Source organism: Metarhizium robertsii (genome assembly GCF_000187425.2).
Source record: "Metarhizium robertsii ARSEF 23 chromosome Unknown MAA_Scf_4, whole genome shotgun sequence".
Lineage (NCBI taxonomy): Eukaryota > Fungi > Ascomycota > Sordariomycetes > Hypocreales > Clavicipitaceae > Metarhizium > Metarhizium robertsii.
Window position 1 is genome coordinate 3262942 of NW_011942182.1, and position 27837 is coordinate 3290778.

Here is a 27837-nt window from a genome sequence, read left to right on the forward strand (position 1 = left end):
TTTTCTTGTTGTGAGTCTGGTTCATGGGTACGGGGGGCTTGGGGCTGGGCATTTCATGGCGTATGGGGGGTATTTGTGCATTTTAGAAATACCACAACAGCTGGATAAACATGGAATCATTTGCAATGCACGGAGTAGGTTGCACGGGTGGCTTAATTTCCTGCAGCACTGGCAAAACTGAGATTCAGGTTGTCTCGCTGGGCAGTAGGAGAGGAAGGAATGGGCTGCTGAGTACTGCTCGCGGCTACCACGTGCTTTCCTCCCGGAGTCTAGGGTTTTTATAAGACCGGGCATTCTTTTGTGACGGAATAAAACCCATGTGGATATGCGAAGACCCGTGAGTGAGACATTGGTCTGGAGTCTGGACGCGGTGCCTGGGCCGAGGCTGGATAACACATGGCGAGATGAAGATGTGCGTCGCACGCTCGAAACTGAATGTATCCCCTTTCCATGTCCTGGCCCTGAAGTCCTTATGCCTTCTTCTTGAACGATTGGGAGTGGTGCGTGGTTTTGCGCTTCATCATGATGCAAAAGGCCGACTGTAAACTTTGGAATTAGACGAACACTTGGGCAGAACCTGGACAAGCCGACTAGCGCTCGAGAATTCGACAATGCATGACAGATGTCGCACACGTAGTCTGCGGGCCTCAACACCACTAGGTACCCGAGTCGTGACACATGGCAACGATCAAGTCGTGTACATGTCCTCGGGTACGTGCTTACAAGACAATGGTCAGGTACTCATTGCCAACTAAGTGAACTAGCCACTTGACATGAGTTTCACTTGACCAGAAATGCCCGAATTTGCGCCTTGCCGCCGTGGTCCGACGATACAACTCGCGAGAACAGAATCAGCCTTGTTAGTTAAAAGCATACATTGTAGAATACGAGCGCTAATCTGACTGGCTCTAATGCAAACCCAAAGACTCTATGTCGAAAAAAACCCAACGCCCAACACCAGTTGTTCAAAACAAATGCCCCAAGCACAGCGGCTTTCCTCCCAAACAAAATGAGACACACTCACTCCCCTGGTCAAACGCTCCTATGCAGCATTCCTCATGGCACCAGCCTCCAGCTCTCTGCCCAGGGGAATCTCAACGTCCTTGGCGGGCTCCTTGGCGCCCAGCGCCCTCCGCGCCCTCACCTGCCCGGTGACAACGTCCTCCCTCGTGACGCCCAGCTTGTCCTCGTCCAGGCCCATGGACCTCATGAAGCGCACGGTATCCCGCCACTCCTGCTCCTTGCGCGACTCGGACCACGCGAGCTCCTCGGCCAAGACGTCAATGACGCGCGGCAAAGCGTGCAGGGCGACGTCCACGTCCAAAAAGGCCAGCCTCGTCCGGCGGGCAATCACGTCGGCCGCGGTGCACGCGGCCTCGGAGCGCACGGCGTGCCGCAGCTCCGACTCGATAAACGGGAACGACGGGGCGACGCGCGAGACCGAGGGAGAGGCGGCGAGGACGGCCCACGCCCGGTCGCCGTAGTTGGTGGCCAGGTGGTGCGCGACGTCGGCGTCGATGGGGTACACCTCCATCAGCTGCGACGGCAGCGAGGCCGAGAAGCCGTGCGCGCCGAGGACAGGCGTGGACAGCGTCCTGCACCGGCCGTTGGTGATGAGGCCCGGGAGCTGGTGGCCGCTGATGTCGGGCAGCGCGACGGGCCGGGGCGTCAGGCCAAAGGCCCCGATGGCCTCGTCGACGGCGTCCTCGGCCATTTGGCGGTACGTCGTCCACTTGCCGCCGGCGCAGGTGAGCAGGCCCGAGGGGGAGACGGTGACGAGGTGCGAGCGCACCAGGGACTCGGTGTTGCCTGCCTTGGGGTCACGAACCAGCGGGCGAATGCCTGCCGTCTCGTCAGCACACGGCTCGGCAAGCCAGGAAGGTTGAAAAAAAAAAGGGGGGGGGGGGACATAAGTACTCACCGGACCAGGTGGCCAAAACATCGTCGCGGGTCAAGACGCTCTCGGGCTCCAGAAGCTTGCTGACCTCCTTCAAGATAAAGTCGACGTCGTCTTGTCTTGCCACGGGCTCCCTCTCCACCGCGGACGCATTGTCCGTCGTTCCCGCAACCGTCATTCCCTGCCAGGGCAAAACAAACACGACGCGTCCGTCAGAGGTGGCAGCGTCCAGGATGCCCATTCCCTTGGGGCACAGCTTTCCCGGAAGCATGACGTGGGCGCCAGAGGCCGGGGCGATGATCTCCTTGCGCTGGGGGTCGTCCATGCGCTCAATGGCATCGGCAAAGGGACCGGTGGCGTTGATGACGCCCTTTGTGCGCACGGAAAAGGGCCGCGACGACGATTCCTCGCCGCCCATGAGATCGCGGACCGTGGCGCCGCAAATCTTGCCGTCGGCGTCCTTTTCAAGGGCAGTTACTTCGACGTGGTTCAGCACGGTGGCGCCGTACAGGGAGGCGGTCAGGGCGAGAGAGACGTTCATGCGGGAGTCGTTGTGCTGGCCGTCGTAGTAGACCAGGGCGCCGACGAGCTTGTCCCTCTTGAGCAGCGGGAACGCGTCAATGGCCTTGGTCCGGCTGAGGAGGTAGGACGACTCCAGGCCTTGGGAACCGGCGAGCAGGTCGTACATTTTGCAACCGGCCCAGAGGTAGGGCGCCTGGAACCAGCTCTGCAGGGGCAGCAGGATGGGCAGGGAGCTGGACAGGTGCGGCGCGATGTTCAGGAAGCCCCTGCGCTCGCGGAGAGCCTCGATGACGAGCTCCAGCTGCGGGTAGTCGAGGTTCCAGACGGCCTTTTCGAGATACCTTACGCCGCCGTGGACGAGCTTGGTGCTCTTGGAGCTCGTGCCGGCGGAGAAGTCGTCGCGCTCGACCAGGGCGACCTTGAGGCCGCGGGTCACGGCATCCAGAGCAATGCCCGTGCCCGTGGCACCGCCTCCGATGATGAGGATGTCATACTCGGCGTCTTTGGCGTTATGTTTTCGTAGCTCGGCGAGCTGCTCGGCTCGGGATCTGATGGGTGGAAAGGTGGGAGGGACGATTTTGCCGTTGGGGTCGCGGCGCGGCGGAACGAGAGCCCTCTCGTGCGACAGGTTCTTGTTGGCGCGGGAGTAGATGACTGTTCCGCCAAGTGTGACGGCCGTGACGGCGGTAGCTGCGGCGACGGGACGCCAGAGCTTGGTGAGTCGAGGCGGCATGCCTGATGTGTGCGGCCGGGGATGTTGATGTCGATGTCGACGGGCTGAGACGTGTTTTTTCGTGTGAGGGAGGCGGCTCCAAGGGGCGCAAGGATATATATAGAAATGATGCCAGTAGGAAAGAAAGAGAAAAGAGACGAAAGAATGAAAACAATCAAGTTAAAAAAAGAAAGGAAAAGATGGCGCCGGAGATAACAAACCACGGACACCAGAGCCGTCGATATATTTGTCGTCAGTCACCGAACCGAGCCCATAAAAAACGGGGGCCAGCGGGTTCGGTGTCCAAATGCCGGGCTTCTTGTTCGTCGCCAGGTTTCACTTGTGGGAACAAACTCGCACCGCCGCGGGGAATGAGAACAGTTGACGCCTTTCACAAGACAGTCGACGTCGTTTCCCACCAACGGAGCGTCCCACGTGCGGCTTTATGACGGCCCGCACTCTGGCTAGCATTGACGGCCGAAATGTGCTGACATGATTGGCGGAAACACCAACGTCGTGTTTTAGCCGAGTCAAGAAGCTGTCGACTTGTGCTACGGCAATACTACTACGATACAAGGCCAACGGAGGTGTCGAGGTGGTGATGGGCAACCTGATGCCGAATGAATGGCTGCATGTGCCCAGTATCTACTACACACTCTTTGCCGTGGTGGGCCCCTTTTCCGATACAGCCTCGAGTTGGACGATTATATCATCACGTCGACTAACTGTGCATGTGGTCAGTTGCGCTGTGCATCACGCAGAGCCGCAGGCCCGATGACGAGCATCAAGCTCATGCACGTCGGTATTTGGCCCCCGAGCCCATCCGACTTGCGGGTCGATAGCCGAAACCAGGCACTGGGATCAAATCCATGTTTTGCGTCGCTCGGTATTCCCTCGCCGAGATCTGGCCTTCAAAGCGCTCTTGTACCACCCCACTCACAGGGTGGGCCGCCCGCTTCGCTCGGGCTCGCTATACCGACCCAAACCCGAAAGTCTATTTTTTTCACCTTTGCTTTGATCAATGTGGCTCATCCACTCAATAGTCGCCGACGGGTAAAAAAAAAACATTTGAGGCTCCATTCTTCCAACTCGCCCAAATGTCCGCCGCTTTCATCATGGTTCCTGGCAGGACCCAGCTCAGCACGCCACTTCCGCCCACTCGTCCAAAAGTCCGTTTCTCACCTTTTTTCTCCGACCCAGGCCCACGGCAGCTGGGAAATTGCCAAAACTCCGGCCGAACCCAGTTCCAACAGTCTCCAGTCTGCTCTCCACTCCTCTCTAACACTGTACCCGGCAAGTAAGGACGAACGGACAAAACGCCACCGAACTACTCTGTACGGAGTACTCCGCACCGCCACCAGGAACCCCTGGCCTAGCAATCCTTCTGGAATCCTTCTACCTCCTGTGGCGCCGCTTACATACACACCTCGGCCCATTTTGAACCAGACGTCGTGTCAGTCCATCGCCCATACGGTCTACACACACCGACGGTGAACCGAGTTCACGCCTCTACTCCATGTTGTCAAAACGGCATGCAGACGCACACGGGGTCCCATGTCCATGGCAAGCATCCATGGGCTACAGAAACAACGTGACGAAACCGTTTTATGCTCGCCCACGTGCGCAGCCCAAAAATCCATGTCGTCCCCGCAATCAGCTAGCAACTCTAGAAACCCCCGGTATGCCTTGGTGCTTTCTCCAGGACAGACGCTGGGGGCGCGATGGTAGCATTCGCAATAAGCCGAGGCATGCTGCTCATGCAAGCCCTCCCTACTCTGCTAGTTGAACCCTCCTGAAAAAAAATCACCGCTTGGAAAAAAAAGAGGAAATGCCGCCAGGAGTACTGCTGACATGATTTGAAAATTACACCCCGCCAGACCAACAACATGCTGTTCCTCACGTCCATCAATTCGCTCTGGCGACTCGAGTAGCACAAAGGTCACATGGCAGACTGGCCAGCCCATCATTTTACGGAGGCATGTACACGGAAGCATACTCTGCCCTCCGCCCCTGACTCCTAACCACCCAACACCAGCTGATTCAGTTCTCGACTCTCGCCAGACCCGAATATCGAAGCGGATTGCCCCCCGTGCAATCCACCCCTCGTACCATGTTTCCCCATCTTCCTAATGCACGATATCGCCCTGGCCAATATTCCGCGGCACACGCCCGGGACCCATGGCCTTCTATTCGTGCATTATCACATGCTCCGTTTTGCTCTTGCCGACAGGCCCAAGATGGGCTTACCAGTGTACGTACATACGAGCTATATCGACAACACCACGAGCTGTGTCTAGTTTCACTGGTTTGCAGGTAACCACTAGGATACTACCGAGATCACGTAGACGATGTCCCAGGGTTACAAACGGATACAGAAGTAACCGACACGTCAATAAGTAAACAGAATCGCAAGATTAAACGCTGCAATAAATTTGATTTGCTCAGAATCCCACTATACCTGGCCCGCCGTAACACCCTCCATCCCATCCCGTACATACTTGTACTTGTGAACCCGTACGATATCATTTCAGAAAAGAAGAAAAAGATTAAATAAAACGCCCAAATGCAAACAAGATTAGCGCTGAAAATAAAAAATATCAGGCTTTTTCTGTTGTCATGTTTTTTTCCGCTTGGGTCCTCCTGTTTTGCCCCCGTATCTGTTCCTTGAAATAAAATGCTTCTGTAGTCTACGTGACTTTATATTTTTTCGCGTGGCAGGCCCGTCCGGGATGCCGTGTGAAGTATGAAAAAAGTGCGGAAAACCCGCCTATACTTTGGACTCTGGAGACTTGTTGTACGTGTTTGACCACACGCTGCGGCGGGGTTTGAGGAGCCGGTTGAATCCAAGGTAGGGGGAGTTGATGGGCGATTCGCCCGTGTAGATGAAGAGGTCGTAGAGACCGCCGCCGGCGAGGCAGCCCAGGAAAGGGGCAACCATGGGAATCTAAAGTCTGTTAGTTCCGGCTCGACATGAATTTCTTCTTTCTTTTCACACCGTTGTTGCTGCTGCCAAGTGTGTGTGTAATAATAAAGGGGATAAGACAAAAAAACATACCCAAAAGTAGTAGCCGCCAAAGGAAAACACCTCGGGGCCATAGCCAATCATGTAGGTGACCAGACGGGGACCAAAGTCGCGAGCCAGGTTAATAGCATAGCCAGTCTCCCAGCCGAAGCAAGCGCCAATGCCAAAGATGAGGAAGAAGAGGCCCAGGGGCATCAGGGGCCCGGCTCCAATGTTGTTGCTGTCGGCCATGGCAAAGATGACAAACTGGAGAATCGTGCTGGCGACAAACTCGGAGAAGAACATGCCGGTCCGGGTCATGAAGGGGGCAGGGTAGGTGCAAAAGACGCCGGCGGTGGCATTGGGGCCGCTGACGGTGCGGATGCCCGCGCCGCCCTCAAAGGCGTCAATGGCAGAGCGGTAGTTGCCGTAGACGATGGCGGCGCCGACCATGGCGCCGAGGAGCTGGGCCAGCGCGTAGACTGGGAATTTCCGCCACGGGTGGCCGCGATACACGCAGTTGGCCAGCGTCACGGCCGGGTTGATGTGGCCGCCCGACTTGCCGCCAACGTATACACCAAGCATGACGCCGATGCTATTTGCCCATTGTTAGTAAATCAGTCAAGACCGGCTCGCCATGGGAAGAAGGAAAAGGGTTTTCCTCAACTCACCCCCAGCCCCATGAAATACTCTGGTAGTTGCCCTTGGTGCCGTTGCTGAGAACGACTTGGGCAACGACGCCGTCGCCAAACAAGAGGAGAATCATGGTTCCAAAGAATTCGGAAAACGCATCCTGCCAAATGGACCGAATCTTGGGCCATCGAGGCTGCTCCTCGACGGGGATCATGTCAGATCCGGACATGGGCTCATCGTGAATGACAGACGCTCCCATGTCGACCTTGATGACGGGTACAGATTTGCCAACGGATGATTCTGACACCGAGTCCTGGGTCGGTGGAAGAATGGACATGAGTACTGCTGCCCCGGGAGGATAGAGACAGACAAGAGGCCGGTGATGATGGATGAGGCAAAAGATGGCCGAATTGAAGATGCCGCGGCAAAGTTTAAAACTTGTGCGACACGGGGCGGGCCAAGTAGTATGTCGGGTATAAAGTGGGAACGCGAAATAAATAAGCGTCTAGTCTGACAACAGACGGATGCGTCGGGGCGACAGGTTGGAGACTTTGACGTTTTTTCCAAAGTTGCATCGGATGGGGGGACGATGAGACTATTATGTATCCCCACGGGGAGTTGAAGAACGTGGAGGCGAAAAAGAGACCGTTGGGAGAATTAGACAGCTTGGGGTCAAGAAAGAACGGGGCTTGGGTACAGTATGATGAGACAGAGACAAGCTCGAAAGTCTAGTTGCTTGTAGTTTGGATAAACAACAAATGAGGGGGGTTCAACCCGAGAGGGGCTTGGGCGTGTGCCTCTTGGGGATGTGGTGATCAAGACGACGACCAGGCCACGATTAGACTTGACATCTCGAGCTGGTGCGCCCCGGACGCTCGCGACGAAGCGGGGAGCCGCATGCCGGCCCTGGACGACAAGGTATGGTGTAGGGAGAGGGCAAGCAAGGGCATGACTGAAGAAGCACGGCGTCGAAGGACCGACCAGTTGACCTCATGAGGTGTTGTGGATCGTCGTTCGGTGGTGCCGCGGGCAAGCGACAACAAAAACCTGCGGGCACAACCACCAGTTCCGGACGACGGGGCCATCCATGTGTGGATATCCACCTAGTAGTCTGCTAGGCCGCCGAGATCAAGCGTTCTTCGCGTCAATTCCTGTTTGGCTGCCCTGGACGCCACGGCCAAGCCATCTCGGCGCCAGAGCGCGGCAGCCACAGCTTGTTCGAATTTCTACAGCAAGATGCAAGTATGTACATACATACATGCATACATGCAGCAGATACATACGTCGACGTCTCTGCCCAACATGGCCCGATAGCCTGTTGCCAACCCCTTCCAGGATCCATCACCACCCCCAGTCAGCCGCCCCGTATCGCCCGCCGCGCGCCAAACTTTGCGGATCATTGTTCAAAACGCATTCAGACGCCAGTGTTTTGCATTCTTCAACCTCGCCTGTGGCGCCCCGACGTGCTTGGCCAAATCTCCAAGGCCTCAGGTACCAGACGTTATGCTCGGCATCACGAGATGCGCGTCTCTCTCCACGCGCGCCAACAGAACACCAAGACAGACATGGGCGCACGCCTTGAAGGGGGGGTTGGTCACTTTCCCAGTGCAGTCTTTTGTGCGATGCATCTTCGGCCACATTGGCCGACTCGGGACGCAATGCAACCCCGACTGATGGCGCAAAAAACGCAAAGGTCCCCGTTTAATACTAGCACCAATTCCTCGGCCCATATTGATCCTACATGTTGTGTTTGCGGCGCGGGTGTTTTCGGCTTCCTGCAGTGCCACTCTCAGTTTGCCGCCGCCTTGGACCGTGTTTATGTACTGCCATGGCGGCGTCCCAGAGCACGTTTGTCAAGGCACTTTTTTGACCGCCTCGGATTCTTGTTCAGACGAAAAGGAAAAAATAACCATAATGCGTGGATAATAAGACATGCATCCAAGATCGATCCCAATGCAGAAAGGATCCAAGCAAACCCGAAATCTCGGACGGGACCACCGAGAAGATACAATGTCTGACCATCAAAGGTCCGTATTCTAGAACGCCACACTTGCTTTCTCTGGCCCCTGGTGTCTTTCGTTCCCCTTCCGTTCGCCCAACATGGCCGAGCATGTGGCTTGTTTCTCGATTTACTCCGTATAGCGTGTGAGAAAATGCTGGCATTGGCTCGCTCAGCCCTGCCCTTTCGGGGTCGAATGAAGGTGAGAAACGCGGCGCTTTCTAGACGACGCCCCAGGAACATCCAAACAGCCTAAACATGTAAATTTAGCAGAGGTGACGGTCGGTATTTTCGACCGTATGATCGACGCTACCATACATTAGGTACCTAGGTACATAAGCCTTGCGTCTGGCGCCTGCGCTCTCAGTTCCACGGGCCAATCCCTCATGCACATACCGATCCGGCCACAACAGACTGGCCTGGCCTGATGGTGTGCGATCCGCCCGCGGTTCTGCAGGAAAGGAGCAAACCTACCAATCCAGTTGAGGAGCTGCAAGCCCAATAAGCTTCTAAGTTCTGGGACTGTTTTCTTGGGTGTGGAGGCCAAGTACATGTTGCATCCTCAACGCTGGCCAGGGGTGCCTGCGCTGCGGCAATGGCGTTGTACAGAACAAGCCGCCGCTACGTGTCAAGAATTGCTTTTCGCACCGTTAGCCCATCATCACAATCGAAGACAAGTGTGAAACTCTCTCTCACCTGTGATTGCTCAGTACCTAACATTTCACCGACAGCGACCGAGGCTTGCTTATTTATGGCCTGCGTGGCCAGCCTGTGCCGTCTTGTCACGCAGCAAGACCACATATGAGCATCCAACATGTCTCAACCTCTCATGAAAACATGGCCAATGTGCTGTTGTCTGGCCGTGGCTTTGAATAGCCCAGGTGCCCAGGTACAGCCCTGAAGCCATCCGTCTACTCCGTTCCTTCATGGTCCATAATCGATCCAGCTTTCGGACGTTGGCGGGTCCATCCGGTGCACTCGGGTCTGAAAGACCGAATCTCCCAAACCGCAATCGTTAAAGACGCCTCAAAAGTGCCCACACGACGAATCCCAGTCTCCCCACACAGATGACCGCCCAGCAGTGCCCACGGCCATCGGGATGCTGCATCGTCGCATGGCAAGTAACGAAACGTGCCCGGTGGGCCAGACGAGGTTTCTGGCCAATTCCACTGTGGACCTGCTATTGACTGACCGAGGAGCCAGATCGCTTCACACCGAGACGCTGGCCGTGTTCCTGAGAACCATGCTCCAGATCACCCATCGTGACATGTTCCCACAAATTCCGGATTTCTTCTCCCCTCGTGACACGGAGCGTCGGTTTGGCACTACTCGTGTCCCTGCCTCTCCCCCACACCGCCCCAGCCGGTGATGATGCTGGTCGTAAAGTGACTGGGGTACGGAGTAGTCGCTCATGCTAGTTTCTCAAACATGGGGAAGGCTTGGTGGCTTGTGGCGGGGATGGGGATGAGGATGAGGATGGGCATGCCATTTGTGCATTCAGCCACCGGAGGGCGAGAAGCCATCTCCCAACTAGAGAAGTGATGTCAGCTCTCAAGTTCACCGGGTGTGAGGCGTCTCCGCATTGTACACAGCACCACGGGGTTTGGGGGTTTCTCCTCCAATCGAGGTCCGACTCCGAGCCGACCCAACAGCTCACGAGCTTTTGCCCAAACACTCTGGACAAGTGCCATGTGAAAGAACCCTGTAGTTGAGCCTTCTTCGCGAGAGTATTTACTCCTCCATCTTGCGCATCCTTAAAACCTCTGTTTCTTTTTTTCTTTTCCTCGTCTCATCTCGTAACCCCAGCTTATTTGTTCGATACCCCTCCACATCCCATTTTCCCCACGTCTCATTCCGAGCTGTCAAGCTCCCCGCATTGTCTCTTCAACCGTAGCATTAAGCTTGCGGGTTTCATTCTGTGCTTGGTTTTCCCGGCTTCCCAAGTGCTACCAGATTTTTTTTTTCCTTTTTTCCCCTTGGCCTTTGAATGCTCTGTTCCATTATTTGTCAAGCATTTTGCAAATCCAAAGACACATCCACAACCATGTCTCCCAGCGCTTCTACAACCTTCATTGGTGCCATTGACCAAGGCACCACCAGCACTCGGTTCCTCATCTTCAACAAGAATGGCGAGGTTGTAGCGCTGCATCAGCTCGAGTTCAAGCAGATCTATCCTAACCCTGGGTTAGTGTGCCCGAGACACTCTTTTCCACATTTGCCGTTTCAATTGACTAACCTCATGCTTACCGCAGCTGGCACGAGCACGATCCCGAGGAGATCATCTCTTCCGTCGAACAGTGCATTGACGGGGCTGTTAAGAAGTTTGAGACTCAGGGACACTCTCGTGAGCAGATTGTGGCCATTGGCATCACCAACCAGCGTGAGACCACCATAGTCTGGGACAAGACCACCGGAAAGGCTCTGTACAACGGTATTGTCTGGACCGATACACGCAACGTTGACATTGTACGCCGCCTCAAAACCCGCATTGGCGCCGGAGAGCTCACTGGTCGCTGCGGGCTCCCTCTATCTACCTACTCATCAGTCGGCAGACTTCTGTGGCTTCTTGAGAACGTACCCGAAGTCAAAGACGCGTACGAAAAGGGCAACTTGGCCTTCGGCACCGTCGATTCTTGGCTGGCGTACAAATTGAACGGTGGCATCACTCGTAATGTCCATGTGTCCGACCCATCCAATGCGTCGCGAACCATGTTCATGAACATCCATACTCTGGACTATGATGCTGAGCTTATTGACTGGTTCCGAATTGACCGTAACAAGGTTGCTCTGCCCAAGATCGTCCGATCTGCCGACGCGGAAGCTTATGGCTCGCTTGCCACCACTAGCCTCAAGGGTGTCAAGATCATGGGATGTCTAGGTGATCAGTCTGCTGCTTTGGTTGGCCAAAAGGGCTTCAAGCCTGGTCTGGCCAAGAACACATACGGCACCGGCTGCTTTTTGCTGTATAATGTTGGCGAAAAGCCCGTCATCTCTACCCATGGACTTCTTTCCACTGTCGCATTCGACTTTGGCGAGGGTAAGACCATGTATGCTCTGGAGGGCAGCATTGCAGTGGCTGGATCTAGTGTCAAGTTCCTTGTTGACAACTTTGGTTTTATTGAGTCATCCTCCAAGCTGAGCGCTTTAGCCGAGACTGTTGAGGATAATGGCGGCTGCACTTTTGTCACTGCCTTCAGCGGCCTCTTCGCTCCTTATTGGATTGACGATGCCAGAGGTACCATTTTCGGCATTACCGCTTACACACAGCGTGGTCACATTGCCCGAGCCACGCTTGAGGCGACCTGTTTCCAGACCAAGGCTATCCTCGATGCTATGGCCAAGGACAGTGGCAAGAAGCTTTCTGAACTTGCCGTAGACGGCGGCATGTGCAATGCTGATCTTATCATGCAGGTGAGTTTACCCCCACATATAAGCATTCTGTTTGTCCAACTTGCAGAGACATGCTGGCTAACATGAATCTTTTTTTTTTTTCTCATCAAGACCCAATCTGATATTATTGGCATTCCCGTCAACCGACCTGCCATGCGCGAGACAACTGCCCTTGGTGCCGCCATCGCCGCCGGCTTTGCCGCTGGTGTCTGGGAGTCCTTTGACGACCTCAAGAACGTCAACACCGAAGGACGGACTGTTTTCAAACCCCAGATTACTGCTGCGGATGCCAACAAGAGATTCGAGCGCTGGGAGAAGGCCGTTCAGATGAGCAAGGGCTGGTCCACCACTTAGACTGCTTCCGCCCGGACAACGTATTTCATGATTTGATGTATATAGCACGTTCTTACTTTCACAGCGACAGCCACGATATCGTAGGTGTGGTCATAACAGCTGGCAGGATAGGCCAACCACCTACACCTGACACGGCCCTTGTATGATACAGAATATATGACGAGATGACGCAGTGTTTTTATCAAGTTTCGAAGTCCTTGATGCGGATAAGAATGTGTCTATGCTTGCGTAATGGGCTCGTCGATTTTTTTCCCAGTGTCGTGCTGTTTCACTTCCATTGATGGAGCTTTGCAGTCGCAGGCAGTGCCCTCTATGCCCTGGCGGTACCTTGGTATATAAGTTTGCGAATTGTTGACATACCCTGCCGGGTTTGCTTGTACCTAGTTGCACTTTCAAAAGTTGCCCGTCACCTCTATTTTCCTTCTCAAAATCGGGCTCCGGTGCTGTGTGTGTCTTTCGGACTCGGTCGCGCAAGGATCGTCTCCACCACCAGAAGGAGGACCCTAGAGCTAATTCATGCCGGTTTGTCAAGTACCAACCACCTCAAATCGCCACGTAATGGTGCCGCAACCGACCACACTCGACCAAGACGAGTAAATACTAGTACCCGTGGGAAATTGACAGGACGAAGCAGGACCTGATACCCACACGAAGCTAATACCGGTGCGCAGCCAATGCGAAGCCCGTAAAACGTCTTGGAAGACGAGGCGCATTCGGATGGCTTCAACCATATGGCAACTCCGGGTGGGAACAAGGACCGTCATCTAGAGCTTCCGTGGAAACGTTCTAGCGGACTTCCCTGGCCAAGCCCTTCGAAACTAGCGTCCAACGAGTGGTTTTGCCTCTGCCAGAGGCTGCTTTGGTGTGACCGAGGCGAAGGGGGTTGATGTGGCTGTCCAAAGTGCAAAGCAAAGCAGGCCATCTTCACGGTGGAGTCGCCATGGCACCACCACCAACGTTCATGTCAAAACCCCAGCAGTCGACGCCACTTTTTGTCTGAGCAGAGCCCGTCCCTTGGGAAGCAAGTGCCTTTCCAGTTGCAAAAGGCCTCACCTTTGCCACCACGCCTTTGTGTCCTCTGCCGGTTGACGAATCCTGCTTCCCCGCACGCCGAACTGTCATCTGTCGTAGAACTGAATTGCTTCTTCGTTCACGTTGTGGCGGCCCCCCGAACGTTTTATCCTATTTGACTTCGCAAGGGACGCATCCAAAGTGGGACACTGGTTTCGACTTCTTGGTTGGCCTCGGCCGAGGACCCCGAGCAAAACTAGACGTCAGCGACACAAGGATCAGCCTTCCGTTAGCCTTCGTCCGCGGACCGGGTCGGGTCTCGCGATCAAGTGTTTTTGATAGCCCGTCAGCATTCGAGCTGAGGTTACAAAGTGCTAGTACAAGCGCAATACGGCCCGACAGCACCACCATACTCACCAGTCTGCCAGCATCGCTATTTGGTCCGCCTTTCGCTGAGGACCCTTATCTTACTTCCTGAGTCCCCATTCTTATTCTTGTCGCCCTCGGAGGGTTCAATACCAAGCGCTGCCCCATGAGAAGATAGGCTGCTCAGCGCTTCGCGGACAAGGGAAGGCCCGTATCTTTTGCTGTCCTTGTTCTCTCAACCCCGAATCAATTGTGGAGTGTTCTGGGTCATGGGTTGAAATGGCAGACACCAACGCAGCCCCGGTGTCTACGGCCGAGGATGAGTCCAACTCGGTCTTCAGTCACGAAGACGGCGGGTCAAGTGGTGAGGATACAAATCACCCAAACGGATCCGCCTCGTCTGGGAAGAAGAGGAAGAGAGAGAAGTATCAGAAGACTTCGTACGTAGTATATCGCCCTCAGCCCTCCTTTTCCCTTGTTTTTTTGTCTCCATCTTGTTTTCGGCTACAGGATTAACCATAGAGCGACATCAGGTGTGAGTTATGCAAGGCACGGAAAGTGAAATGCGACAGGGCAGAGCCTGCATGTTCCTGGTGTGCACGGCACAATCGGACATGTGTTTATCTGGAGAGACAGAAGCCGGGGAGCCGCATCGGCTTCACTCTTGAACTGGAGACCAAAGTGAACAGAGTGGACGCTCTTCTTCAGACTTTATGGCGACGAGTTGAAGACCACATCGCGAATGATCACGGAGGACAATCGCAAATCTTATCACCCACCGTCAGCAACCATGCTTCCGTTCAAATTGACGGGTTCGCGCAGGATGCCGCCGGCCCCAGGCCTCCTGGAATCTCCAGAGGGACACCAATCCAGCAACCCAGACCCCTCGCTTTTTCGAGCCCTTCGTGGCAAGGCGGCGACGGCTCAGAGAACGCCCAACAAGGTGCTCCGTCGGTAACGTCTGCTCCTGGCCAATCTCTGCTATCCGGAGGTGCCGAATCATTCACGCCTCCATCTCGACTGAACAGTGTACGCTCCGGATCAACATCACTCTCTGGAGGCACAGATTTTCCCCCTCAGGATATAATCTATACGCTCGTTGACCTCTACTTCAAAAATTGTAATACGTGGTGTCCAATTCTTGACCGCAAGACGACTTTTGGTACCTTTTTTGGGTCAACTTCTTTGAGCGAAGTCGACAGAATACTGCTTCATGCAATTGTGGCAACGACTCTGCGGTTTCTGAAGGATACCCGACTTTCCTCAGCAATGCGATCCCACTATCACGCCGTGTCAAAACATAAAGTGATGATATATGCTATGGAAAATGTCAGCATAGAAGCTCAGCGAGCTTTGGTCATCCTGGCTTTGGACGAGCTGGGAACATCAAACGGCCCACGGGGGTGGAATCTATTGTCTATTCTGGTGCAGAATGTCCGACAACTGGATCTCTGTGAAGAAAACAGCATTTACCTTTCTGTAGATGCAGGAGATATACCGAGTACCGGGTCAATCCGGAGGGTTGTCGTACCACAGCCAGACTCCTGGATAGAGGATGAAAGTCGCAGGCGACTCTGCTGGGTGGTATATCTGCTCGATCGATATGCGACGATTGCCACAACGACGTTTGATTTCATGCTAGAAGACTTCAAGATGAAACGTGTTCTTCCTTGCTCATATGACTTGTTTTCCAGAAATGTGCCTGTGGAGACAGGCTCGTTACGTACGAACACCGACCAACAGGGATGGACGGGATACATGGTCAATAAGCCAGAGAATCTGGGTAGTTTTTCTTATCACTGCGAGGTCATCAGGATTATTAGCAGGGTCCACGACTTCTTGAAAAAGCCAGTCGACGTTACCTCGTCAGCTGAAATGACCGCGTGGCGCAACGCTTATCGATCTCTGGATTCAGCCCTGGACAGCTGGCTCCAGAGTTTACCCAGCGAATATAGCAAAATCTCAGCTTTATGTCACTCGGATCCGGCCAGTCGGGTAGCCAATTGGTTTATGTTGCATAGTGCGTATGTCACCGCCGTGGTACGCCTGCACTCGTCTGCTGCGTATCCAACCGTTCGATCTCATATATTTGTGCCGTCGCATTATGCTATGCAGAGATGTCTATCAGCGGTTCAGAGCTTGAGGGATATCACACAAGACGTTTTCGAGGCCAACGGTCTGGATCTTGTTGGTCCCCCTTTTGCCTTTTCTCTCTGGATTGCGGCTCGGCTACTCATTGTTCATGCCGCCACGGTTGGTTGTCCCGTGGATCCCAAGATTGACTTCTTCATCGACATTCTCGCATATGTTGGCCAGTATTGGGAGGTTGCAAATAACTACGCCAGAATCCTCGCAAGGGTTGTGCAAAGAGAGCGACAAGGAGAGGCAAGCTTTAGCGCTATGAGAAAGTAAGTGTTTGTTCCGTGACCTTTCAGATGATCGCCGGTCTACTTACGTCCATTACTAATGTAAAATTGCACTAGGAGCGCCCATGACTTGGTAAACCTGACATCCAGCACACGCCGAACGGGGCTGGATAAGACATCATCCCATTCCGTTGCGCTGAGTGAGCTCGATAATATCGATGTCTTCGATTTCTTCAACTATCCGAAAATCCCTAGCCTGGACTTTACAAACCAGAACGGCCAGGCAGAAATCTATCATGTACATGGACTGGTGAAAGTGGGAAGCGATCAAACAAGAGATGGAGCGGCGCCCGATCCTGACTCAGACTGGTTGGGGTATTGAGTGCCGTGGAGTTAGCATTTGCCAGAGTTGATGAAGGATAAAATGCTGCCCATGGAATACGCACATACAGTAAAGTTTGGACAGATGTGCGAAGACCACTGTCCAATTTGATGATGCAGCTACAGCAACACTTTTTGTAATCTTATATCCCTTTGTTCAGGCTGAAGACGTCCGAAATGAAGCCGCATACCCTATATGCTAGCGCCGCCAACGCAGCAGCGTTGTTTTGATGTTATATCAAAATATATCAGCACCAATGATGCTTGAGTTTTTGTTGGAGGTTTTGGCATGCAGGTAACAAGATATTTTCGCGGCTTTTGCCCTTCAAAATGCGTACCGTGTTATCTGGTACGTATGTATAGGAAGGAGCCATCAGCGCATGAAATGGCACGGCCATTCATGTGGCCGCCCAACTAGTACTAGCACAAGCAAGTTGAGTGTTTGGTGCGCAAAAAGTGTTGCGCCGTCTTCCGCCTCCACAGATTTCCTTCTCTGGGGTGTCATTCTCATAGCCAATCAGTGTCGCTCTAATTCTCAGCAGTACGGACATCACGACCCCACCACAGACCGAGGTAACAGATAGCTGCCGGCTGAAGAGCTTAAGCGTGCCGCCTCGAGCACCGGACCCTTTCAATTCTCCTCCAACTTCGGATACTCCTCCTATTGTTAGCTGATCACTCATCAAAGTCGTACTATCTTGTGCCGAAGTGGAGAGTGCCTTAAAACCTCCAAAGACTGAGGCCACCCCTTCGTGACAACTGCAACAACACAAAACCAAAGGGATCAATTTCCAATATTCACTATGACGCCGCCGGCCAAGACATTCACCCGCGCTGAGGTGCGGGAGCACACTACGGAGGATTCACTTTGGTGTATCATCGATAGTATTGTTTATGATCTGTCCGAGTTCGTTATTGCCCACCCTGGAGGCGAGAGTGTCCTGCACCAGGTGGCTGGGCAAGATGCCACGACCGCCTTCTACAACCTGCACCGGCAAGAAGTCCTTACCAAGTACGCTGATCTTGCTATTGGAACGATCGAGGGTGAGAAGCCGCAGGTTATTGTTCCGAAACCCGGCGATCTCAGCCCGGTTCCCTACGCTGAACCCCTGTGGTTGGTCCAGCATTTCAAGAACCCATACTACAACGACTCTCACCGTCGTCTGCAGAAGGCTTTACGTGAATTCACAGACAAGTATCTGACCCCAGAGGCTCAGGAGTGTGAGACCACAGGACGAAGCATCAGCCAGGAGATGATTGACCTCATGAGCAAGAAGGGAATTCTTCACATGAGACTTGGCCCCGGAAAGCATCTCCATGGCGTCGAACTGATGGATGGCGCTGTTAAGGGAGAGGAATTTGATTACTTTCATGACCTGATTGTTGCCCAGGAGTTCGCCAGAACCATGACCCGTGGCTTTCAGGACGGCAACATGGCAGGCATGACCATTGGCCTGACTGCCGTGCTTAATTTCGGCAATAACGAGGCCTGGAAGAAGAATATTGCCGACCAAGTCTTTAGTGGCAAGAAAAAGCTCTGCCTGGCTATTACGGAAGCCTTTGCTGGTTCCGATGTGGCCAATATCAGAACAACTGCTCAGAAGACCCCTGATGGCAAGCACTACGTAAGTTCTATGCATTCTGTGTAGTAAAATATCGCATGTTCCGAGGCGCCTAACATAATATCCAGATTGTGAATGGTACCAAGAAATGGATCACCAACGGTACCTTCTGTGACTACTTCATCACCGGGGTTCGCACAGACAAAGGCCTCAGCGTTGTTCTAATTGAGAGAGGCGAAGGTGTCGAGACCAAGCCCATCAAGACATCGTACTCTCCCACCGCCGGGACTAGTTACGTAACCTTTGACAACGTCAAAGTCCCCGTCGAGAACCTCCTGGGCCAAGAGAACAAGGGTATCCATGTCATTCTCAGCAACTTCAACCACGAAAGGTGGACCATGGTTTGTAAGTCGAATTCCTTTATTTAATCTGCTGATAAAATCACTGATACTCACTGTTCCGCGAAGGCGGCTCCATCCGAAACTCCCGCATGATTGTCGAAGAATGCCTCAAGTGGGCTAACCAGCGTCTTGTCTTTGGCAAGCGTCTCATTGACCAACCCGTCATCCGTAATAAGTAAGACCCCGTCCCCAAGAGAAATCCCACCCATCCGTAACCTCCGCATCTAACCAACCTCAACCCCCACCAGGCTCGCCAAGATGATTGCTCTCGTCGAAGCCAACCAGTCATGGCTCGAGACAATCACATACCAAATGTGCCACATGCCTTACAAGCAGCAGGCCCAGCATCTTGCCGGACCAATCGGTCTCCTCAAAATGAGTACTACCCGCGCCGCACACGAAATCGCCGACGAAGCCGTCCAGATCTGGGGAGGCCGTGGACTGACACAGACTGGCATGGGTAAACATATCGAAATGTTCCATAGAACCTATAAATTCGACTCGATTCTCGGAGGAGCCGAAGAAATATTAGCGGATTTGGGTGTCAGACAGGCCATGAAGAACTTCCCCAAGGCTATGTTGTAAATTAAATGAGTTCTGGATAGTTTGGCGATGTTCCATTAGTTGTAGTATCAATACGTAAAATGTCTACTTACTCAAAGAGGAAATGGGTTTGGGGAAATCATGGCCCGTGCGTAAAGTTCTGCGATCGGCCCGCTAATTACCAAACTGCGGATAGCCTACTTGCCTTGCAGCCAAAGAAATGTCCTACTACTCGTGCCGCACCCCATTTTTGTGCCAGCTCAGGCTTTCAGCACCCAAAGGTGGGCCGCGGCACGAGTAGTGGACCTGCTGGAACCACGAATGCAAAGCCGCTTGTCCCTACTTCGTATTTCCTCAATTGCATGGTCCGAGAAGAAGTGATGCTTGTAGAATCCAGCTATTGTAAGTTGAGCTATGAGTGACCTAACAAGAAAGTTCACAGGGGTTATAGACTAGACCTTCTATACCAATAGCAATAATCTTTAATTTTGTTGAGCAATAATAACTCATCTTCCGAATAGGTTCTAAGATTATAGATACTCTCTACACCTTTCCCTTTAATAGTTTTCTTCTATTGGCTCTAACTTTCCCTGCTTTATCACACCCGGCAAAATATTTAAGGGTTATTTTTTATCTCGTCAAGTATAATTTTAGTCGCTATTTCAGTAGTACCAAATGATTGTGCTGTAAATATTTGTACTCGGCGGGTTAGCGGGGTCCGCGCAGATTATTTCGCGGCGCGCAAAGACACAACTTCACTTGCAGAGGTCTGGCTATGCTGCAATGTATGAAGCGCGTGAACTAGGTTTGTGATACATACCATGTAGGGCTCATTAGCATGGAGCATGCTATACATGTCACGCTTATGCGAGTGGCTTTTGTGTTGCTGCTTCGTGCACACATGCGGCCTCCGCCCAGCATATTAGGTTTGATCAACGCAGGCCATCTTATTCTCACTATCAACTCGTCAACCTTCCGATCTGTCTTCTCTCCCACTCTATCCTCTGTCAAAGAGATGAATATTAGCCCACTTCAAGACCACTCAAAGCTGAGCTACTTCACAAATCCTTCTCCGAGTCTGATGCTCATCGTTCCGTCAATAGCATAATCTGCCTGGGCATGTTGCGAGGTAAGACCAGCTCTTGCATGGCAGATAAGCTGGAAGAAGAGAGAAATTCCAACCTTCAGATCCCCACTGTCGATATTTCCCGTCAAGTCATCGTCCGAAATACCAAGTCCATCTTGCATGTATGGTCCGTTCTCATCTTTCCTCAAGGGCAACACTCAAGGTCGAACAAGACCCGGCCCGACTAGAATCGTCTCGTGGATATCATATGATGCGAGGAGGAAAACACTTTTCATGTTTGCCTGAATTGCCATATTTCCGTGATAAAAAAAAATGAAACCGAGAAGACAAAAGAAATAATTTTTTGGGCGGCCACAAAACCTTTGCAGAGTCAAATCAAAAACAGAGCACGAAATTCGTCGTGGGTATCATGGAGCTGCCACGCCAACTTCCTCTCTGATCCACAAAGAAATGAGAGGACCTCTGAGCCACGATATTTCGACGTTTCGATCATCTTAGTTGGGACAGGCAGACTGGACGTGTCCAGCCTGCTGGCACTTGTAGCAGATCTTCTCGCCGCCGGACGATTCCTTCGGGCAGTCACGAGAGTAGTGGCCAGACTCGCCGCAGTTGTAGCATTTCATGCCGTTGACACACTCTCCTACCAAGGGCATTAGTAGCCTGATTAAGGGATCCTTTTTGGAAAGATTTTGCTTACGGGACATGTGGCCATATCCACCGCAAGAGTAGCAGGTCTTTCCAGCACCACCGCCGCCATACCCGCCGCCGAAAGAACCACCATAAGAACCGCCAGCCTTGGAGCAATTGCGGGCAATGTGGCCGATCTCGCCGCACTGAGTTCATCAGTCAAAATTTATTCGCCATACGTACTTGTGGTAAGCGAAAAGTTTTGTCAGGCTTACCTTGTAGCACTCAGTGGACTGGGCACCGCCAGCACCGCCAGCACCGCCAAGAGGACATTCGCGAGAAATGTGACCAGGTTGGCCACACTTGTAGCAGGACTTGTTCTCCTTCATGGGCTCAGAGCAGTCTCGGCCTATCACAGTCAGTACTTGAGGGTGGTGGGAAGACGTGAAGCGGTTCATCACTTACTCATGTGACCCTCGCCTAAATTAAAGTTAGTACTATATCTCTCTCAGTCATAACATCATCATGGGACACATACCTCCGCAGTTGTAGCTATCATAAATATTAGCGAGCGCGTTTAACAAGATTTTCTCAAGCTTACTTACCACTTAGCAGGGCCTTTGGAAGGGCAGTCGCGGGCCTGATGATATCATGTCAATTCCCATCATCTAGCACGCCTGAGGTTGGTGAGAGATCATACCTGATGACCAGGGTTGCCACCTGTGTACCTCAAAGTGTTAGCCGCGTTCGCCTGAGAAAATTTTGCCGTCATTGCTGCGGCATCTCTTGAAGTGGCAGTAGGCACCATGGTATGGCGGTGTCGTCCACATCAGACAAAAATGAGCAGTCTGACGATGCTCAACAAGATTTGAGACTCACAAGAGTAGCAGGCTCCACGAGTAGCGCCGGTATTGGAAGAGTAATCCATCTTTTCTGGAGGGAGATGGACCTTTTGGGACTTTCTGATTTATCAACTGGCACTACAGCGTCAGCGATCGACATCTCGTGGGCGGATGCTGCAAAAAAGTCCAAATTCAAAATGACCAAACTGTGGTGCCGAGGCGGCATGGCAGAGATACTCTCGTGGCGAGACCGTTGCAACCTGCCACTAGTGACCTAACGACTGGCTCAACGGCGAAGGAAATTTACATGAACGCAGACGTACCGATTGGAAGGTAAAACGGTGTGCAATTGGCGAAGACTCGTCAATTGATCGGCGATATATCGATATGCAGAGTGCAATTCTGAAGTGGTAAGGACGAAAATAGGAAAAGTTTTTGGCGTTAACGGTGGTGGTTCAGCGGGGCTCGATTTTTTACCGTGCCAGAGAAAAGAGCAAACGGAGTACAGAAGTACTCTGGGCAGCTTGGAGCTGGGCGTTGGGGTGCAGGGAGTTGCTACAGCTGGCAACTGGAGGCGGAGGCGCCGAGAAGCGAGCTCAGAGTGGACTGAGACGCCGGTGCTGTGTGATGATTGAGTGGCGTCTCGAGCCAAAGCGGGGCGAAGCTTTGGTTTGGACTGTCGGCTTGGGGACGAGATGTGCCACCTTAGTTGCTGACAGTTCTGAGACGGTCCGCGGGATCACAAGACGGACAAGACGCAGCGTGCCAAATTCGAAGGGGAGCGAGGGCGTTGCGATCTTGAGGAAGGACTATCCCTTTGGGTGTTCGAAGGTGCCGATTTCGTCCCGAGCCCATTTTGTCTGAGATACCTAGTAAATACCTATTGGTACCTTTTTAATGCGTTAAAATTACTACATAAATATGTATCTTTTTATATACGCGGAGATAAGTAGAGGTACTTATATCTCTATATAATCTCCTGGTATATTAATGTATCTCTCATATTAAGATTTTTAATTGGTGGACATCCTTGCTCGGTACAAAATCGGCACCTTTGAACACCCAAAAGGATGTCAGCTGGCCGCAATAATAAACACTGGGTGGCACCTGTCAAGCCCCGAATTCCAGATGTCATGAGGCTGCATGTGGTGGTAGTACCTGAGGGTCCTTTTGCCAGCCCTTGCCACATCTGTAGTGGTCCCTGGTCGTCTCCACTCGATCAGTGGACTGGTCTATCCGTAACACCCTTGCGGTAGCCCAACACGTCGCGTCAACCTTGGTTATTCCAGCCTTCAACTGCCTTCAACTGCCTTCAACTTGCCAGCACAGCCAACTAGCCGCATCGACGACGCGAGCCGAGCGCATTTGGCACATCGGACTCGTCCTTCGTTCTGCTCGGCCCACTGGATATTTTTAGCCAAACTTGGATACGTTCATGGCGCCTCATGTTTCAATTTGTTGACGTGAATTAGGCTTTCGTTGTCTCGTCACGTGAGTCAGTATTGAGTAGCGCGTGTAGGAGTACCCGACGTAACCACCACGCGCGTTCGGCATTCTACACCAGAAACAGTTCTGCGGCCAAACATTTTATTCGCCGTAGGCTAGCGATGCCATCAAGCCTTCTTTATGGCAGCTGCCTGGTTTGAAAAAGGTCGTCCAGCGCTTTTTGAAGCTTTATCAAATGTGTGCGACCAAATTGGGAGGGACTTGGCTGCCGGTAAGCCACGCGAACGCGGACATCTGTCCATTGAGCCTACTAGATTCTAATCCTATATAGAGGTGCAAACACAAAATGTAGCGCAAAGTCAAACTGAGGGATCCAGAGCTGCGGGGGAGGGACGTACCGAAATGTCAGACATCGTTTCGAGATTGGAGGCTGAAAATGAAGAGCTTCGAAGGCAACTTGCCACGTTACGGCCGCCAGGGACAACATCACATTCAACCACCACCTGTTCGACTTCAAAATTACCCGACCAGGCGCCGGAATCTACTCATCCTTCTACCAATGACCCAATTGGCCTCAAAGGCACGTCACGTACGACCAGTGGTACCCCACCATGTCGAGACTGCTCCAGAGTCTTAAGAAGATACCATGCATTGTCTGCCAACTTCAAAACAGCCAAAGATGCTTTGCAGCGGAGAAAAGATGAAAGAAATAGTTGGATTCACTACTCAAAATATCTCAAGGAAAAAATACAAACCGCCGAAAACGAATATGGTATTCAGATTCTGGATCAGAAAGCCCAGCAAATGGAAGTGCCCACATCAACCGCGTTAGAAGCCGACGAGCCACTTATCAACCCTTCGCTCAGCTTTATGTCTGAAAAAGGGTCTGAAGGAGCTGAGCCTCAACTTCCAGAGCTGGCTTCAACGTCGAAGTCGTCTGGCGGAGCCCTTGAAGGATATCATGCAAATTCCGAAACGACCCAAGGGGAAGCCTCGGACGAAATGTCACAACCTCTACCAATGATCCCACCACCTTCCAATAGTGAGATGGTGGTAATAAAGGAAGAGCAGTCTTCTGACATTCCAGAAATTGTTTCCGAGCGAGAAGTTAGGAAGCGCAAACGCAACGAAGAAGACGCTGGAACAACTGTCGTGCCCAAAATTAAACCTGAAATGGCTGGTAGTTCAAGTCCAGTAATGTTAATCTCGCCCGTGCAATTCCACACGCAAGAAAGCATTGACTTGGGGGACATTGTCAAGAAAATCCAAACGCCGAGGAAGCGCCAACTACTAGAGCAAGCCGGACCACAGTCCGAAATCATCCCCCGCTCCAAACTTACTACCTTTACACCACTCCATGCCGGAGCCCAACAGGAGCCGCAATCCGCCATTGCTCCTCGCCAAACATCAGCTCTGATGCCCCTAAGTGTCAATGCGCGAACGATTCGACCGTCATCGGTCAAGATTCAGCAAAAAAGCCGTTGGTCCCAACTAAATGAGAGCATAGAGAGCCTAGCTGAAGATGGTGCTGCGTATAATGCCCAAGCGCTTACTAATCAAGTCAAATCTCCGAGCGTATCTTCTACTAAGAGTCGACTGAACGCATTACTCAATGAACCCCTTGCAGAGTCGGAAGATGAGAATATCATTTCCAGGCTACCGAAAAGAACCGAGTCAAGGACTGCAGCTCGCCACGCGGATCTTGGCATCCCAGGACGACGACAGCTTCCATTTGACAAGGACGGACACGTATCCGGCAGAACAACACCTTGTAAACAATCTTTGAGCTTGAAAAGGGTTCCTGAGGCAAAGACGGGAGGTGGCAGCTTTGCGTCCCCACGGCAGACTATGAACCGCCAGGACTCGAGGCCGTTAAGACACATGCCGCTTTCGAAGCTTGGCTTGGAAGATTTCAAGGTCAACCCACGTGCCAATGAAGGCCACGACTTCGCCTTTAGCGAGGTAGTAAGAGATAAGGGCGACAGGTCATGCTTGCCAGGCTGTACGGACATGCATTGCTGCGGAAAAGAGTTCAGGGCCATTGCCATTTCACAACGGCCCAACCCGCCTCTAACAGCCGCTCAACGACAAGAGGAACAGAAGCTTCTGGAAGACTACCTAGGTGATTTTTCATACCGCCTCGCATCGATGGATAAGGACGAACGAATGGAAGTCTGGATCGAGGCCAAGACGCACGAATTGGCAAATAAATATGGCAAACATAGACATAGATTCTCTCGCATGCAGTCGCCCCCAGGTTTCTGGGATGCAGACTTTCCAGATACGCAGCAACTGGAAGCGGATAGAGAGGAAGCTGTGAGAAGAACGAGGCGAGCAGTTGCAGAGCGATACCGGGAAGCCAGGCGGCCCGGCGGCAGATGGATGTTCAAGGATGAATGATGGATGACGGATGAATGGAGCATTCTCGATTTACTTTTTGGAATAAAAAATAGAGGCACATATCATAGGGCATGCACAGAACCTGACCTGTGAGCAGGCGTACTCTGTATATAGGTATTGCGTGTAAATGGGAAATAATTGATACAACGATAGGTCATCCGTGATGGCTTTGAAGATGTGTTTGTGGACAGATGAAGTGCCGATATCTCTGGTGTGACAGTGTGCCCCCACCACAAGGCCATGCCGTTCATTTGAATGATGTCTGGCAAAATGTTTGCGTAGGTGGAGATGCACGTGCCGACATGGACATTGGGGGCGGCAGCATTCACAGTGAGCGCAAGTGCGCCGAGGAACGGAGCACAAGAAAACTCCAGCCTCCTTTGGCCCAAGAGTTGGCAACGTAAAGGAAAACTAGACACGATACTACATGTACCTGGGCGCCTCCGAGCGCGGCCTGTTCTTTATGTCACCTAGCTGATGAGCTTTGGTCTTTTGCATTTATAATCTAGCCCCTGTAAGTTTAGCCACCAGTGACCTCCCGCCTGACTGGCTCCTTCCGCATGCCTTGGCATAAACAACTTCTCGTCGGGGAAAGCCCCCCACTCATCAACTCCGAACCGAGACTACCCTCGCGAAACCCTGCGAATTTGATCCCGAACCGACCAAAGCCCCGCGCTGCGTAGTCTAGTCTGTCGCAATACCGCGCTTGGATTAACTCAGTCGTCCTTGTTTTCTTCCTTCTACATGGACCGTCCCCTTCCCCTTGTTCACCATGAATTCCGCCGCTAGACTCCTCTCCTCACACCTTCCCCTTCGCCGTGCGCCCATTGCCTCAGTTCGCGCTTCCTCCTCTCGATTTGCACCTTCTTTCGGCGCCGTCCGCACCTTTTCAGTCTCAGCACGCAACATGGCTGCCGCACGCAAGATCAAGGTTAAGAATCCGGTCGTGGAACTCGACGGCGATGAGATGACACGCATTATCTGGCAGACTATCAAGGACAAGTTCATCTATCCTTACCTTGATATCGATCTGAAGTACTACGATCTGGGTCTCGAATACCGCGATAAGACCAACGACCAGGTCACTGTTGATGCCGCCGAGGCTATTAAGAAGTACTCCGTCGGTGTCAAGTGCGCTACCATTACACCTGATGAGGCTCGTGTTGAAGAATTCAAGCTGAAGCAAAGTAAGTAATCTCCTTGTTGGTACTAAATACCGCAGCACCTGTTTGACGGCAATCGACTGACCCGACACTCTTTTGCAAATAGTGTGGCTGTCACCAAACGGCACAATTCGAAATGCTCTGGGCGGCACTGTCTTCCGTGAGCCCATCGTCATCCCTCGTATCCCGCGTCTGGTCCCCGGTTGGGAGAAGCCCATTATTATTGGTCGCCATGCCTTTGGTGACCAATACCGCGCCAAGGACCTCGTTGCCCCCGGACCAGGCAAGCTGTCCATGGTTTACACCCCTGAAGGTGGCGAGCCTCAAGAGGTCGAGGTCTACCAGTTCAAGAACGGTGGTGGCGTTGCCCAAGCGCAGTACAACACTGACGAGTCCATTACTGGCTTTGCTCATGCCTCCTTCAAGCTTGCTCTTGACAAGGGCCTGCCCCTCTACATGAGTACCAAGAATACCATCCTTAAGAAGTACGATGGTCGCTTCAAGGACATCTTCCAGGAGCTCTACGATACCCAATACAAGAAGGACTTTGAGGCCAAGAAGATCTGGTACGAGCACCGTCTCATTGATGATATGGTTGCCCAGATGATTAAGAGCAAGGGCGGTTACATCATGGCTCTCAAGAGTAGGTTTTTGCTAGCAAATCAGTGCCTAAAACAAAAAAAAGCTAACCATTCATAATCCAGATTACGACGGTGATGTCCAGTCTGACATTGTCGCTCAGGGCTTCGGTTCCCTTGGCCTCATGACCTCGGTCCTCATCACCCCCGACGGCAAGACGTTCGAGTCCGAGGCCGCCCACGGCACCGTTACCCGCCACTACCGTGAGCACCAGAAGGGCAAGGAGACCTCTACCAACCCCATTGCCTCCATCTTCGCCTGGACCCGCGGTCTCATTCAGCGTGGCAAGCTCGACAACACGCCCGAGCTCGTGGCCTTTGCCGAGAGCCTCGAGCAGGCTTGCATCGACACCGTCGATAAGGATGGCGTCATGACCAAGGATTTGGCCCTGGCCTGCGGCAAGAACGAGCGCTCCGACTACGTCACGACCAACGAGTACCTGAATGCCGTTGAGCGCCGCATGAAGACCATCCTCAAGGAGAAGTTGTAAATAGG

The 27837-nt window shown here is 52.7% G+C and overlaps 8 protein-coding genes across 8 annotated transcripts; 5 read left to right on the forward strand and 3 right to left on the reverse strand.

Moving 5' to 3' along the window:
• Positions 1-1042: 1042 nt before the first annotated feature.
• On the reverse strand, positions 1043-3152 carry MAA_03112 (FAD dependent oxidoreductase; the record flags this gene model as incomplete). The annotated part of the gene is made up of 2 exons (XM_007821110.1): positions 1043-1842; positions 1922-3152. The coding sequence occupies 2 exons, from the start codon at positions 3150-3152 to the stop codon at positions 1043-1045; spliced, it is 2031 nt and encodes a 676-aa protein (XP_007819301.1).
• A 2746-nt stretch (positions 3153-5898) lies between these two features.
• Positions 5899-7102, reverse strand: MAA_03113 (uncharacterized protein; the record flags this gene model as incomplete). The annotated part of the gene is made up of 3 exons (XM_007821111.1): positions 5899-6075; positions 6187-6727; positions 6804-7102. The coding sequence occupies 3 exons, from the start codon at positions 7100-7102 to the stop codon at positions 5899-5901; spliced, it is 1017 nt and encodes a 338-aa protein (XP_007819302.1).
• A 3706-nt stretch (positions 7103-10808) lies between these two features.
• On the forward strand, positions 10809-12508 carry MAA_03114 (glycerol kinase; the record flags this gene model as incomplete). The annotated part of the gene is made up of 3 exons (XM_007821112.1): positions 10809-10948; positions 11017-12175; positions 12266-12508. 3 exons carry the CDS (start codon positions 10809-10811, stop codon positions 12506-12508), a joined length of 1542 nt encoding a protein of 513 aa, XP_007819303.1.
• A 1656-nt stretch (positions 12509-14164) lies between these two features.
• On the forward strand, positions 14165-16633 carry MAA_11131 (uncharacterized protein; the record flags this gene model as incomplete). The annotated part of the gene is made up of 3 exons (XM_011413097.1): positions 14165-14325; positions 14575-16293; positions 16369-16633. The coding sequence occupies 3 exons, from the start codon at positions 14165-14167 to the stop codon at positions 16631-16633; spliced, it is 2145 nt and encodes a 714-aa protein (XP_011411399.1).
• An 802-nt stretch (positions 16634-17435) lies between these two features.
• MAA_03115 (acyl-CoA dehydrogenase) lies at positions 17436-19180 on the forward strand (the record flags this gene model as incomplete). The annotated part of the gene is made up of 4 exons (XM_007821113.1): positions 17436-18257; positions 18323-18599; positions 18662-18770; positions 18844-19180. 4 exons carry the CDS (start codon positions 17436-17438, stop codon positions 19178-19180), a joined length of 1545 nt encoding a protein of 514 aa, XP_007819304.1.
• A 1539-nt stretch (positions 19181-20719) lies between these two features.
• On the reverse strand, positions 20720-21780 carry MAA_03116 (zinc finger domain-containing protein; the record flags this gene model as incomplete). The annotated part of the gene is made up of 8 exons (XM_007821114.1): positions 20720-20865; positions 20923-21058; positions 21128-21261; positions 21318-21332; positions 21391-21404; positions 21458-21492; positions 21553-21572; positions 21732-21780. 8 exons carry the CDS (start codon positions 21778-21780, stop codon positions 20720-20722), a joined length of 549 nt encoding a protein of 182 aa, XP_007819305.1.
• A 1762-nt stretch (positions 21781-23542) lies between these two features.
• On the forward strand, positions 23543-25540 carry MAA_03117 (DNA repair protein Sae2/CtIP; the record flags this gene model as incomplete). Its single annotated transcript, XM_007821115.1, has 1 exon — positions 23543-25540. The coding sequence occupies one exon, from the start codon at positions 23543-23545 to the stop codon at positions 25538-25540; it is 1998 nt and encodes a 665-aa protein (XP_007819306.1).
• A 772-nt stretch (positions 25541-26312) lies between these two features.
• On the forward strand, positions 26313-27832 carry MAA_03118 (isocitrate dehydrogenase; the record flags this gene model as incomplete). The annotated part of the gene is made up of 3 exons (XM_007821116.1): positions 26313-26727; positions 26810-27346; positions 27408-27832. 3 exons carry the CDS (start codon positions 26313-26315, stop codon positions 27830-27832), a joined length of 1377 nt encoding a protein of 458 aa, XP_007819307.1.
• Positions 27833-27837: the final 5 nt, after the last annotated feature.